Source organism: Castanea sativa, chromosome 12 (genome assembly GCF_040712315.1).
Source record: "Castanea sativa cultivar Marrone di Chiusa Pesio chromosome 12, ASM4071231v1".
Taxonomy (NCBI): domain Eukaryota; kingdom Viridiplantae; phylum Streptophyta; class Magnoliopsida; order Fagales; family Fagaceae; genus Castanea; species Castanea sativa.
Genome location: NC_134024.1, coordinates 7,995,681 through 8,010,020, shown reverse-complemented (window position 1 = coordinate 8,010,020; position 14,340 = coordinate 7,995,681). Strand labels below are relative to the sequence as shown.

The 14,340-nt window shown below is 34.1% G+C and overlaps 1 protein-coding gene and 1 pseudogene across 2 annotated transcripts; one reads left to right on the top strand and one right to left on the bottom strand.

The window, feature by feature from the left end:
* Positions 1–1,262: 1,262 nt before the first annotated feature.
* Positions 1,263–6,027, bottom strand: LOC142620121 (rust resistance kinase Lr10-like; annotated as a pseudogene).
* Positions 6,028–8,691: 2,664 nt separating this feature from the next.
* Positions 8,692–13,869, top strand: LOC142619372 (uncharacterized). Of its 2 annotated transcripts, none has more exons than XM_075792454.1 (5): positions 8,692–8,888; positions 9,287–9,400; positions 11,288–11,590; positions 11,922–12,127; positions 12,758–13,860. In XM_075792454.1, the coding sequence occupies exons 1-5, from the start codon at positions 8,802–8,804 to the stop codon at positions 12,759–12,761; spliced, it is 714 nt and encodes a 237-aa protein (XP_075648569.1). In that variant the 5' UTR covers positions 8,692–8,801; the 3' UTR covers positions 12,762–13,860. The 2 variants fall into 2 exon arrangements, with proteins under 2 accessions (XP_075648569.1, XP_075648570.1); XM_075792455.1 differs by having other exon boundaries at positions 8,752–8,884; positions 12,758–13,869.
* The last annotated feature ends 471 nt before the right edge of the window (positions 13,870–14,340 follow it).

Genomic DNA, 14,340 nt, shown 5'->3' with positions numbered 1-14,340 from the left:
GCCTCTAAACATTTACAGAGAAACGAGAAAGACTACAAGCCGTATAATTTTGTGCGTAAATTTTTTTTCACCATGTATAAAGTCAGATAGTGTTATATTCTCTAAATACAGTGGAGTTATCATGTGTTTTCACTATTATACCTTTATTTACGTTAGTTATTCTGTTCTTCCAAAGCTTTAAAAAACATTTGTTCCATTGACTTATTGTTTTCACAGTTTAAACATAACTTAATTTTGACAAAGGTTATTGATAAAATTGAGAATGTAATTCTTTATATATTGAATTGAATTGGTAGTACGATTGTAGTGACCATATATGGTTGGATACATGGCATGCGTACCATGCTCCTATAGCAGGGGCAAGTAAGAGAAGCACAACAATTAATGACCATATATGGTTGGAAAAGTTCAAGCTTACTCTCTATTTGTTTGTACATTTATAGGATGCTGGAGGATACTCAATATTTCCAGAAAAGTTCAAACATGTTGAGTACTTTTTCATTTGGGCAAGTAAGAGATTGGGACATTTTGATTTCAATATGGTATTCAGAGTCCAAGTTAGGCGTGATTCATCAAGCAGAGGATGTATAATCATAGACAATTTTAATTCCCACACACCAATCTCAAAAAAGTAAACAAAGCCATGCCCTTGTTCACTTAAATTTTTGCTACATCTTGTGCACTTAAATTAATACAAGATGAATACGTAAAAATATAAGTCACATTTTCAAGAGATAAAACAGGAATATTTTCATTCAATGGGACAACTCTAATTGAACAGCCTGGTTGATTAAGGAATATTAATTATCTGCACAACAATAATTTATCCTCTGTAGGAGGCAGAGCAGCCACTAATTATTTATGAATTGATCGCTTTTTTTTTTTTTATATGATAGTAACAGAAATTAATTGCTAACCATGCATATGAGTACTGAATATATAAATAGGAGTAAAGCAATTTCTACAACTGGGCTATTGCCACTCCAAAATATATTGCCCTGTTTTTCAGCGTTGTTTATTAACTTAATCAATTACACATTCACAATTATAAAGTTATAAATATTTTTTTCCTCCTAAAAAGACCTTAACAAATAAATATACCACACACTAAGCAAAACAGAATATTTGTTGTAGGTAAGGATAGCCATCATAAATCAAGGGACCAATTATTTGTCACACAAAAATATGGAGTGTCTTTATACTATCATACATGTAAAGAATAACTGCCCCAGTTCCGCTGTGGTGATAACTTTCCCTTGCATTTAAAGTATAGACGATTGACTTGATTGAAATGATGAACTAGTTGAATTTAAATTGTCTCCTACATCCCCTGTTGGTCTCGCTGGTGATGATGATAGGAAAGGCTTGGAAGGCATTTGTAAGCATTCAACTTCTCCTTCAAGCATTTCCACAACTTTGTTCATTGAAGGACGGTCACTAGGCTTCATCTGTATGCACCATAATGCAACTACGATCATCTTCTTAACAATTTTCTTCTCCTCCTCTGTGACATCTTCTATTTCTATGTCATTTCCTTCGCTAAATTGGCCATAGACCCAAGTTGGGAAGTATATTTGGCTTGAATGGTCTCTAGATGTATTCACGTTCTTTCATCTGCTTGCCATTTCCAACAATAACATGCCAAAACTATAAACATCAGCTTTATAGGAGACCCCTCCAATGTTTTTATAGAACAACTCTGGAGCTATATATCCTAATGTTCCTCTTGCAGCAGTCAACGACACTATGCTATCATTTGTTGAATAAAGTTTTGCAAGCCCGAAATCAGAAACTTTGGGAATGAAGTTCTCATCGAGAAGAATGTTATGAGGCTTAATATCAAATTGGGTAAGATTCTATTCGGATTCCAGTTGTTGCAACTTCGTTGATAAAATCTTGCCTATTAGCTTTGAAATTATCTAACATCTTAATAGCTACAAGTCGGCCACTTTGAAGCTTCCCTTTATACACAGAGCCATAACCTCCTTCTCCCAATTTATCCTTAAAACCTTTGGTCATCTTCCTAATTTAGTAAGAATACCTAATTGGCATGAAGTTATTTTGGCTTTGCAGAAATTCTTCGCCAGCGTCATTTGTTGATAAATGCCTCCTACACCACTTATATATCAAAAGGGCAACCACCCATGGAGCCCCCAAGACCATTTTTGCTGTAAGATATAACAATACTGTACAGGGACATCACCAAAAAAACTATGAGAAAACAAATTTCTTGTTGCACTTCTTTTAGCTATTTTAATTTTTAGTTGAAAATATGGTTGAGCTAAAAAGTAAGTGCCTTTCTAATCCAAGTAATTAAGCACAATATGTGTTGTTTCCATTTAAATATCACTAAAAATTAATTTCATCTTGTTTCCATGGTACACTATTCTCAAGCACAATCTTAAGGAATGATATGCAATTAAAAAAAAATTGAAGAAGATCAAAGGAGATTTAGGTTCTTACCGATGTTTAGTAGTAAGTACCAATTATAAGCTGCAACAACAAAACAAAAAAAGAAAGAAAGTTGAAATTACATTTTGCTAATTAAAGATGAATTAGGGAAATAAGTGACAAATAACTTGAAAAGTTTAGGCTTAATAAGACTAATCTAAAAATAATGTTTTTTAAAACACCTCTAATTGGGCCATGCTTGACAAGAAATATAAACAACCGTAGAAACCTGTTGACTTTAAATATTAAAATCAATCTTACTAAAGGCTCAAGCCCAATTCTACTCGGAATGCAAGTCAAAATAAAAAAAAGATTAATAATTCTACTTGAATGGCAAGTCTCATAACCATGATTTAATGTATGGTTAGAATTTAGCCTATTATATTAAGGGAAGTGAGAGGAAATTTTAATCAGGAGAAATGGTTTTCTATTGTTTGGTTGTTGATTTCTGTTTTCTGTTTTCAAACACACCAAAAAAACTTGTCTTGAGAAATAATTCGTAAATGATTCTCTATTGCTTTTTTACCCTGAAAAACTTTTTTTGGAGATGCATTCTATTCTATACGTTTTTCCTTTTTTTTTTTTTCAACTAAAGCATCACAACCAGCAAAGAAAACCTCCTTATCAAAAAAAGAAAAAGAAAAAGAAACCTCTAAGTTGTTGACAGTGGTAACCACGGGCCCCAAAGCAAACCCACCCCCGTCAAGAAAGCCACACACACCACTGCATCCTCTTAGCACGATGGTTACTCCACAAATATAAATGCTTGTAGGGTGTAGAGGGGTAAAAGCCGTAGCTCAAGTCTCCAGAAAAGAGCTTCACACACATGTACATTTAGATTATACTAGAGAAAAATTTCTTAATTTCTTGTATATGAGATTTTTTTTTTTTAAAACCCACAGACCTATAACAATCTAATTAAGTCATGCCCATAAAACCTAGACCAGTCCAAATTTCGAGTAAATCTTAAGAAATTCGATTATCTTACTCTTCATTTTCTTATCTTACTCTTCATTTTCTTAAGACTAAAAGATCAACCGATTGCCCAAGTACATGGTTTACATCTACTAGTGTCATCTTCACAATCAGACACAATTACTCAATGCAATTCTTTGTCATTTTTCATTCTCTATTATCTTTATCCTTCAAACAACTTTTTGGAGATAGAAAACTCACCGATAGATAGATAATCTACATATGGAGGTTGCCTTCCTGCTTTTTCAAAAAGAAAAGAATAACATCAGTGTTTGGAACTTTAAAATTAATTTAACTTCTCATCATATGAAACTACAGTAATACTAGATAAATATTCCCTAGCATATCTAATACATTGGAATGGATGGAAAATGCACCAAGAATCAATCTTCTAATTAAGAAATTCAATAATTTTTACTTTTCACTTTCTCAATTCTAATGGTCCCGTTTGAATTGAAGGGAAAAAAGTGGGGTAGAGGAGAGTAGGGTAGACTTGACCGAAAATAAGTCTGTTTCCGATCAATTCTACTTTACTTTCCTCCACTCTGGTTGGAGAGATGAAGAAGTGAGTGGATAGAAAATGGTAAGGGATGGAAAGTGAGAGGATATAAACAAATTTTTTTTTCCCTCATGTGTATTTAATTGGGGAAGGAAAAGTGGAATGATAAAAACTTTTTGTTTGGTTGAGAAGAAAAATAGGATAATAGAAAAATGAATTTGTATAAATATGCTTATATGTCATTAAAAATGATGCTCAATTAAAAATAAAAAATAAAAAAAGGACAAACAACGAACCAAAAAAAGACAATTACCCCAATTTATTTTAAAAAAAATGAATATCATGTCCAAAAAAAAAAAAAAAATAGAAGAAGAAGGAGAAGGAGAAGAAGAAGAAGAGCAAAGCGCCTACTGAGCAAAAAACAAAAAAAAAAAACTAGAAGAGAGTTGAGATCAACCAATTGTCCGAGTATATTGTTATTCTTTTACTTGTGTCGTCATCGTATCAGGCACAATTACTCATGCAATTCTATTTCATTTTGAGATAGAAACCTCACCTTTGAAAAAGTAATATAGAGTTACTAGCCACTCTGCATTTTTGACAAGGAAAAGAATAACATCAGTACTGTTTTGAACTTTAAAATTAATTTAGTCATTATGCTGAAACTACATTAGCATGTCTTTTACATTGGAATATGGATGGGGTATGCATCAAGAAGCTTTCTTCTTCAGAAATTCGATAATTTTTACTTTCATTTCCTCAAGCCTAATAAAAGATTGTGATCATCCAATTGCCCAAATAAATAAGTTATTCCTCACGTGCAATTACTCGTGCAATTCTATATCATAGTCGATTCTATATTATCCTTCAAATTACTTTTTTGAGATAGAAACCTCACCCTCAAAGAAATAAAGTAGTCTTCTACCCAATCCTGCATTTTTGACCAAGAAAAGAATAACATCAGCATTTGGAACCTTAAAGTTCAATCAAGTAAATGTCGATAACATCACCAAGAAGTTTCTTCGTATAGAAGTTCAATAGTGAACCAACACACAAATGGTTAGTGACGGGATCAGAAATGCAAGACTAGTGCAGAAAAAAGAAAGAAATGTGCAAGAGGAAAATAACGGTCAACATGTAAGGTATTTAATTAGAAAATGGAAAGTGTTATGCTCTTTCTCGCTATATTTACCCACCAATCTTGCTGCTGTTGCATTGGACAAGGTTCGAGTCTTTATTGAGGTAGCAATTGCTCTCTCTTCCGCAATAAATTACACAAATAACTCGGATCCATTTTCTAAAATCAAAGCTAGTCAATTTCAATCACATCACCAAGAAGTTTCTTCTTATAGAAGTTCAATAGTGAACCAATACATGAATGGTTAGTGACGGGAGAAATGCAAGACTAGTGCAGAAAGAAAGAAAGGTGCAAGAGGAAAATAATGGTCAACATGTAAGGTATTTAGTTAGAGAATGGAAAGTGTTATATATGCCCTTTCTCGCTTTTATTTGCTCACCTAGCTTGCCGTAGCATTGAACACGGTTCAAGTCATAGCGGTAGCAAGAATTCCCTCTTCCACAATAACTGTCACAAATAACTTGAATCCATGAAAGCTCAAAACCATATACCAAATCATTGTGGATTTCTGAACAGGAAATATTTGGATGATCATTTCCTGGCCGCGATGTCAGAACCATCTGCTCTAATCTGCACGAGTCCTTCACATCCATCACTCTTGCATCAATTGTAACATATTTATACCTCTTAGAATGAGAAATAGAAGAGTTGGAAGAATAATCTCCATTGTCAATGCAAGTAGAAGTATCCAAATAGAATGGAGTATTCACTGGTCTTTCACAGCTCATGAAAACCATAATGTTGTAGTTTGACCGGATATACGAAGGAGCGATCTGTTGAGAACTCAGTTGAGATCTGAAATTAAATTGATCTGAAGAATAACTCAGAGTGGAGAAGTAATTGTCCTTGTATATACCTGAGTCCACCACCCGGATTGTGTAGTTACTGTAATTGATTTCCTGTACATTGTATTTTTCAGCATATAAGAGCAACACGGTATGATTGCTCTCACACGACAGTTCATACCTTGGGTCGCCGCAGGTTTGTGGATCGCTCTTCAATCGAAACGGATAGCTTATGTTCTGGATATTTCCGCAGGAAGAAGGGGCACACTGATGAATACTATTCTGAGTACTGTAAGTTTGATGGACTAGTACAAAAATAATAAGGGCAGTGAGCCCTGCAGTGAAGGGTAATTTTCTCACCATTTATGACAGTGAAAAAATTTATCAGCTACAAACTAACACAGTTATTGACAAAGATTACTTATTTTTCCGGTCTTTTAGAGTATCATCAATAAAATAGTAGTAGAATAAAATTGAGGAAAGGAATTAAAGAAAAGAGAAAATAGATTTTTCTTGTTTTTGCAGAAAGAAACCATAAGAAGTTTCGTTACAATGGGGAGTGGGGACAGTATCACCAACACCGAAAACAAGCTATCAACGTAAGCACATGCATCTTTATTTTGAAATTTACAAGTTAGTAAATTTAAGGTAATATGAACGGATGCACTTAAAGTAATTATTAATAGACCAAAATATAATAGTTTTGACACCACTTTCATGAAAAATATAAAAAGATGTCAACCATGTTTATTGTTATTTTATCATTCTCTCAATAAAATTCTTCTAAAAATAATTCATGAATCAATGTCCATAGAGTATCGGGTAACATTTCCCATAAATTTAAACACTGGCAAGTTAAATTAAAGTGTCAACTACCAAGAACTTTGTACCTCAATTGGAAACATGTACATGTTAGAGATATTGGGTCCGTTTGGATAGAACTTATTGCTGAAAACTGAAAACTAAAAACTGAAAACACTGTAGCAAAATAATTTTTTAATGTGTAAAAAAACACTGTTCACTCTTTTTTTACTGTTCATATGCCTTGGTGCACTGTTCATGTCCCATGAACAGTGCACCAAGCGCTGGTCTTTAAAAAAAAAAAAAAAAAACGCAAACGCAACAGGTAAACGGGGATCCAAACGGGCACATTAGCCTAATACTCAAGGCCCAAGCCCTTTTTTATTTTTTATGAAAGCCCAATCTTAAGATGAAACAAAAATTGAATTCATTTAACAAGAGAAAAGTTTATTGTTCCTTAGTCGGAAAGATATGTGGCCATCATGAAATAGGCCATTACATTGAACCACATAAATCTCATATATCATTTTTTTTCTTCTCTTTTATGCTTACACTCACATTATTTCTATAATTTCCAATTTATTTAACATGATATTCGAGTGGCTATGGTTAAGATAGCAAGCTTTAGTACCTATTTGCTCTATGTGTAACCAAATAATAGTGAGTTTATGAAAAATAGAAAGACAATTACAGAAGGGGCACAAATATTTACGTTGTTTGGCCTTAATCCTACGTCCCTAAGCGGCATCCATAAAATTTTTTAATAATAAAACAAGGAGATTACAAAAGTGATACAAAAGACACTAAAAAAAAACCTAAATCCCAAATATAGTTAATTAAGATCAAATGCATTATGTGTTGGCAAAATTTGTAACGAAAACCTTATTTCAAATATAATTGAGTTGAATTTTTTAGTGTCAAGATTAGTATTTGAAGATACACATTGAAGACACAAGAAATCAATCAAAATTTAAAGTTTCAATTGCCTTAACTCCATGTTCAATTCCAATTGAATGATCAAGCCTCAAGGCAAACTATTTTTTCAATTTGCAGCCCATGATCATGACTAGAGACTTGGGGATCCATGTAGTAGGGTTCCAAAATATATTTATAGACATATTAGGTTATCATAAACATAAGAAGAACGTTACATGAAGAGGAGATCTTGTTGCAACGACTATGTTCCAAGGGTTTGTACCAAGCATCGTCTCCAAAACTATATTGAAGATCAAGAAGTGTTCTCAGTGAAGTTTTGGAACAAGACTATTGCAATTAAGCAATTGTTGTGGTGAGTTAGACACAAATTGAATATACATGCATCATCAAAGAGATTCACAAGACAGAAGAGTCTAACAGATTTTTGTGTGATCATGTGAGAAAGTTGTATTGTATTTAGCAATGCTAGGATTGAGATTTTTTTTTTTTTTGGGGGGTAAACTTCCATTTTGTCTTGGTGAATTATTCAATTAGGATGGTAAGCTACATACAACCTATTGTGTTAGGGTTTTTTCTTCATAACTATGTTGCTTGTATCAAATTTACCTCTCGTTGCGTTTTATTTTTCTGATATGGTTGCAACCATCACATGCTAAATTGGACCTTTGCATAATTAGAATAATTAATCAATTTTGATAATAGATTGAAATCAACTCGGGTCTAAGGGCTTGTTTGGATTAAGGGAGGAGGAAGGGAGAGTGGAGGGAAGTAAAGTATAATTAAGGGAGGAGGAATGGAGAGTAGAGGGTAATAAAGTATAATTAACTGAAAATATATTACTTTTTGGTCAATTTCACTCTACTCTATTCATTCTTCCATCCCTCAATTCAAACAGACCATAAATTTTCCAACACAACCAAAGAGCTCTCTTAAATAAAAAATAAAGAAAACTTTATTATATTTAACCAAAGTTGCACCACACGGCCACACCCATTAATTAAGCCGCAACACAATAATAGATGTAACTGGTGAAAGTCGGGTAGGTACGAGAGCAATCAAAAGTCAGCAAACTAAATCCTCAATCAAATATGTTGAACAATACAACCATCGACATTAAAAGTCCAAAGTCTCAACAAAATAAGTCCTCAATCAACTATATTGAACAATACCACTAGGACTCAACACCAACCCGCTCTTCGATAAGATCTTCGACCAGATGACCAAGAAGATCCACCTCTACAATCCGTTCCGAACCAGAACACCCTGTGGCGCCCCGGTCCCTCCGGGTCTCTCTCCTCAGTGGGTCTGTTGTTAAATTTTATTTATTGTTTTTTATATTAAAAAAAAAAAAGCAAACTCTTTTTTGGTGCTGTTCAATTCCATTTTGTCTATGAAGCTTTCATCTTTCACTTGCACACATCAAAAACTCAATCAGTGTTTGAGAAAATTTTTACAACTCATATTCAGGTGATCTGATACTCTCTCTTTTTCTTTTTTGTTAATTAAAACTAAATTTTTGAAAAAAAAAGATTTTTTTTTTCTGGGTTTTGATTATGGCGTAGGTATAAATCTATAGGGTGTGGATTGGTAATAGAATTTGACTGTGTGGGTTGGTTTGACTAGAATTGAATGAGTTATATAATTTGTGGGTTTTTGTGGATTTGATCGTAAATTGAGAGTTTTGAATTTTTGGGGTCTCAGGCATTCAGGAAAGATCTAATAGCAATGGCTAAGGAAGCTTCAAACGGAGACACTAATGCAGCTTCAAAACCACCTCCATCTCCATCACCCTTAAGAAATTCCAAATTCTTTCAGGTAATGATAGGATTGTTTATTATTTAAGTGTGTGTGTGTATTGTTTTGATTTCATCTATTTTATGTTATGTCTTTCACGCTTAATTTTGGATGGTTTTGAGCCTGATTTAACATTTTACTTTTTTTTTACATCAAACCTCAATATTTAGGGGCCTTATATTTACTAAATCATGCAGTTGTGGTTCAATAAAGGAACTTGACCAAACTGAGAAATCTGTCTTGAGGTTTAATTATTTCTCTAGATTTAGCATTACAATAAGTACTAGCGGACTATATTCTTAAATCCATTTTAAAGTAAATCTGGGCTTATCTGGTACTGAAAGATAAATTTGGTGGTGAAATTAATGGTTGCAAACACAGGGTGATGTCACTTTCAACTCATCATTGAGCAATTTGTCTGTTTGTGTAGCAACTTAACTATCATCAGTGACTGCATGCCAAGAAATGCATGCTGCTACTATAGAGAAACCATTTGCCTTAGTGCATGTTTCTATGTCTTGCAGGCTACCTTTCCCTAAATGAATTTGAAGTATAGTGAAGATGAAGAAGCATACATGGATTCCCTTTTCTCAGATACAAAAGAAAAAGAAGCCATGTTGAAGTAAATATAAATCCTAGCTCAGAGTTGTAATTAAGTTTCTGTAAGACCAATTTATTTCCATCAGTTGATTCAAAGAGAGTATGTATGTGGTAAATTTTGGATGCTAAATCATGTTTATGGATAAATCAAATTTGTTTCAATGGAAAATAAAGTAGAAGGTGGTGGAAATTTGTGCCTTTAATGCATTGATAGGAGAAAGCATGTTGCTTTGTATTCCTTTTTGGGTTGTTTGATAATTAACGTGATATGAAGTTTTTATATGCATAATGGGTTTCATGATTTTTGGATTCTTGTGGGGGGATATTTGGAATTAGTTCGTTTATGGATTAGTGGGTTTTGGCTAGTTTTCTGTTTTGTCTTATTAATGGACTGTAATTGCAAGGCCAGTGCCTCATGAGTGTAATCAGGAAATTTAATCAGATAAATCAGAAAATACCCAGTGAGCAGTCTGTCTTTTCATTAACGGCTAACAAGCGAGTTCAGGTTCCGTTGAATTTGAATTGTTCTGTTAAAGATAGGGTTGGTAAGAATGATAAATTTGAGAACCTCCATTCACCAGTAGTTGGTAAAGGTGGCAGGGAAGGAGACAAATTTAATGGTGCCGTGAATATGAATCCACCATCAGACAGTCTATCAATGAGACCTGGGAATCATGAAGAGTGCAGAGTCGTGGAAATAGAATTGAATCTGGGGGCGTAGTCACTACCAGATAGCCCTCTATCATTTGGTGATGCCAAGGGTTCGGATGATGACAGCTGTGATCGGGGCAGTGAGCATGTAGGAATTAACTGCTGTTGACTTGATAACTTCTTTGTTACTTAGGTTTTTAGTTTGTTTCTATTTTCTTTCTGTTTACTAATACTATTGCTACTTTGTTACATTTCTCTTTTTCAGTAAGTGATTAAGCTGAGGTGATTGTTAGTTGTTTTGTAGTTCTTTATTGATTTGCCCCAATTGTTTTTCTGTGTTTTATTCATAATCTCCACAATGGAAGCTTCATAGACAAAAACTGGACCCATGTATTTGTGTTTTGCAAGCTTGGCAAAATTATGAAATGGGGAAAAATAATGTAGACACCACTAGTTATAGGGAGAATATGAACAATTTTGACAAATGAAGATTTATTTCAGATGTTTTATTTTATTGTCCAAACATTGTTCTATTTTAGTGATATTTTGTGTTATTAAAATGTCAGCTATCTTGTGGCAAATAGATGTATTTCGTTCTTCTAAATTTTATTTTTCTCAGTTGCTTGAATTCTTATGTTTAACTTTTTCCATTTTCAGAGTCCAAAAAATTTTTTGAGCAAGGGAGCCATCAACAAAAGTTTTGAAGATAGGAAGAGGCAGTTGAAACATGAGTGTTCTGGCAATGAAATTGAAGATGGTCATTCGAGTGACATCAAGAGGCAAAAGAAATTAAACTATGGCTCATCAGACTTCATTCCTTCGGTTGTTTCACATTCTGAAATCTCAGTGGCTCCCAATTCTGAATTGGAGCTTGAGTCTAGGGTGCCTCTTGTTGCTCCGCAGCAGGCTGTGTCAAATAAAAGCATTTGTGCATTTTGCCAGTCTTCTAAAGTCTCTGAGGTGATTTTTCCAGATTAGATCAATTTAAGTGATATCTCTGTGTGACATTTCTTTTGTTGCTAAAGAATATCCCTGAAAGATTGTCTCAATATGTTACAAGTGACAATGCTTTTGGTGCTAATCCCCTTCCTTTGTTGATAAATCCTACCAGACTAGTGGCCCAATGTTGCATTATGCTAATGGGAAAAAGGCAGTGGGAGATGAGGCAACCGATTCAAATGTCATACATGTTCTGACTGTCTCATATACAACACCCAAGTTGGGTTTGGATGAAAATGTTTCATTTTTGAACTTATTCATATATTTTGACTGCTCTGTGTTTTTTGAACAGGTTTCTTTGGCCTACGAAGATGGTCACCCTGTTGATGTTAAAGGTGTTGGAAGAAAAGTGATTGATAGGGTGCAGGAGACTTATGATACTGAGTTAGTTGGGAAGGACTTTGCTTATGATGGGGAGAAGAGTCTGTTCACTGTTGGTCCACTTCCACGCAACAAGCTTGAGTTTACTGTTGTACTTGAGGATGTCATATCAAACAGGTACATGCATGATTTATGAACGTTTTTATTTGAAATGTTCTGTGTTTTTGTGAGTTAATCTCTAATTTCTCTTGAATGTCCTTTCTGTCTAGAAATAATGGAAGCAATAGCCCTAATGGTCACGGAAGTCCTAATGACTGTATGTTTAGTGCAGACTAAGTCCACAGTATTGCAAAAAAAAAGAAGTTAGTGCGGACTTTGTGTCTAATAGTGTGTGAAACTCTTTTCTTATTATTGAGCTCAACCCAAACCACCTCTTGTATATAAACTGCTTAACTGTAAGAAATGAAAATTCTTGGCTACAAAAACTTACTAAAAGGGACTATCATCAACTGCTAGCACATGAGAATGCTGTTGTTCCATTTGTTGTTGGGTGTCTGCAACATCTAACTGTAACTCCATTTGGATATGCATAAGAGAGAGAGAAGTAAGAGGAATGAGAAGTGTGTGTGTGTGTTCTTTTGTTTCATAGGTTGAATTATAAGTAGGTGAGGTAAGGTGAGAAGCAAGAGTCCTTTGCAAGTGTCTAGTTAGGTACTAGGTGTGCTTTTCTAGAAACTTATATTATTAAAAGGTTAATTTTTTAAATTTTAAACGTACTGACATTCTTCTCTTATTTGAGTATTGCAGTTAGATATGGCCGAGGAATGTTTAAAGCGTGCAATGGACTTGAGTGGTTTGTTACTGCTCTATTCTTCTTTAGGTGCTGCTGTGGGGATATTACAACTTGCATCACTTGCTAAAGACCCTGATTACAGATTTGAGCTAGCCATACAACTTGGTAGATTAGAGGTTGCAAAGGTAAGTCCAATTTGTTTATGTCATGGGATATGAGTCTCCTTGAGAGCATTTTTCTACTTGAGCACGTGAACATTTCTAATTTCCTTTAGAACAATGGTATAGTCCATTGTTTGTCCAACAAAATGATTCATTCTCACTGTGACACAGGTTTTAGGCACGTGGAGTTTAGTTACTCCAATTTTGCAATTGGCTTCTAGATTAATTATTCCATGAGAGTAAACTAAGTTATAGATGTTGATAGTTTTTTCAGTAGGAATTTTTAATGACTTGTACAAGTTGATAGATGTTAAGATTTCTTTCAACAATTAATTTATTGGTTGGCGCACACTTGTCCAAAGTTGGTGAGAGATAATATTCTTTACTAATGAAAATAATAATGTGCTTTTGTTGCATTTCTTTTAGTAAATTTACTAATCTTATAGTATACCCCATTCATTTGGTTTAGATAATGTGACACCAAAGATTATTACTATTAGTTGTTATATCATATGTGCCTATAAAATTAACCCTAAAGATTGCATGCACGGCCCCATATAGCTAGGCTTGGACTAGCTTAGCTTAATAAAGCTAAACTAGTTTGGCTTATGTGCCTAAAAAAGGATCCTATATACTCAATCTAAGTCCGAAAATAGACCTCGTGGGTCCTATTTTTGGGACAAATGGTATCCCCATGATTACCAACTTGCAATTGGAGTATCTTCTGGGTTTGTAATTTCTTGAGTGTTTATTATGTAGCTCACTAGGATGCCTTAGAACTTTATGAAGGTAGGGCAAAAGTATTACTGCCAGCAGTAATATGTGTTTATGTTTATATCAATTAAAACTTTGTCTCATGAGTCTTGGAAGCTTCAATGATGAGATGGTTCATTAATTTAAATTTGTGAAAATGGTGCTTCCAGGTTTTGCTTATTGAGATTTTATTTTTTATTTTTTAGGAAGTATGTTGTTTGATATTACCCTTTTTCTCATATCTGCAAGCAATTACAATCTCATTTTTTCGGCAGGCAATTGCCATCTGCCCAAAAAAAAAAAAAACTATAGCCGCATTTTTAGAATGTGGCTATAGCCAAATTAAAAAAAAAAAAAAAACCAAAAAGGGATATAGCCTCATTTTAAACGCAGCTAGAATATGTCCCTATAGCCACTTTTTATAAACGCGGCTAGAGTACGTCCTATAGCCGTGTTTCTGAAAACGCGGCCATTGGACTTGACCTATAGCCGCGTTTGCAAAAATGCAGCCATAGACCCCTCAACCTATAGTCACGGGTTTTAGGCCAGGGTTGTAAAATCGGCCTACAAAAACGCAGCTATAGGCCAAATGTCCTATATCCACGTTTTTACGAGCTATAGCCGCGTTTTTAAAACGCGGCTATAGAACTTTTCTTTTTTTTAATACAGTGATTGTTGGCGGT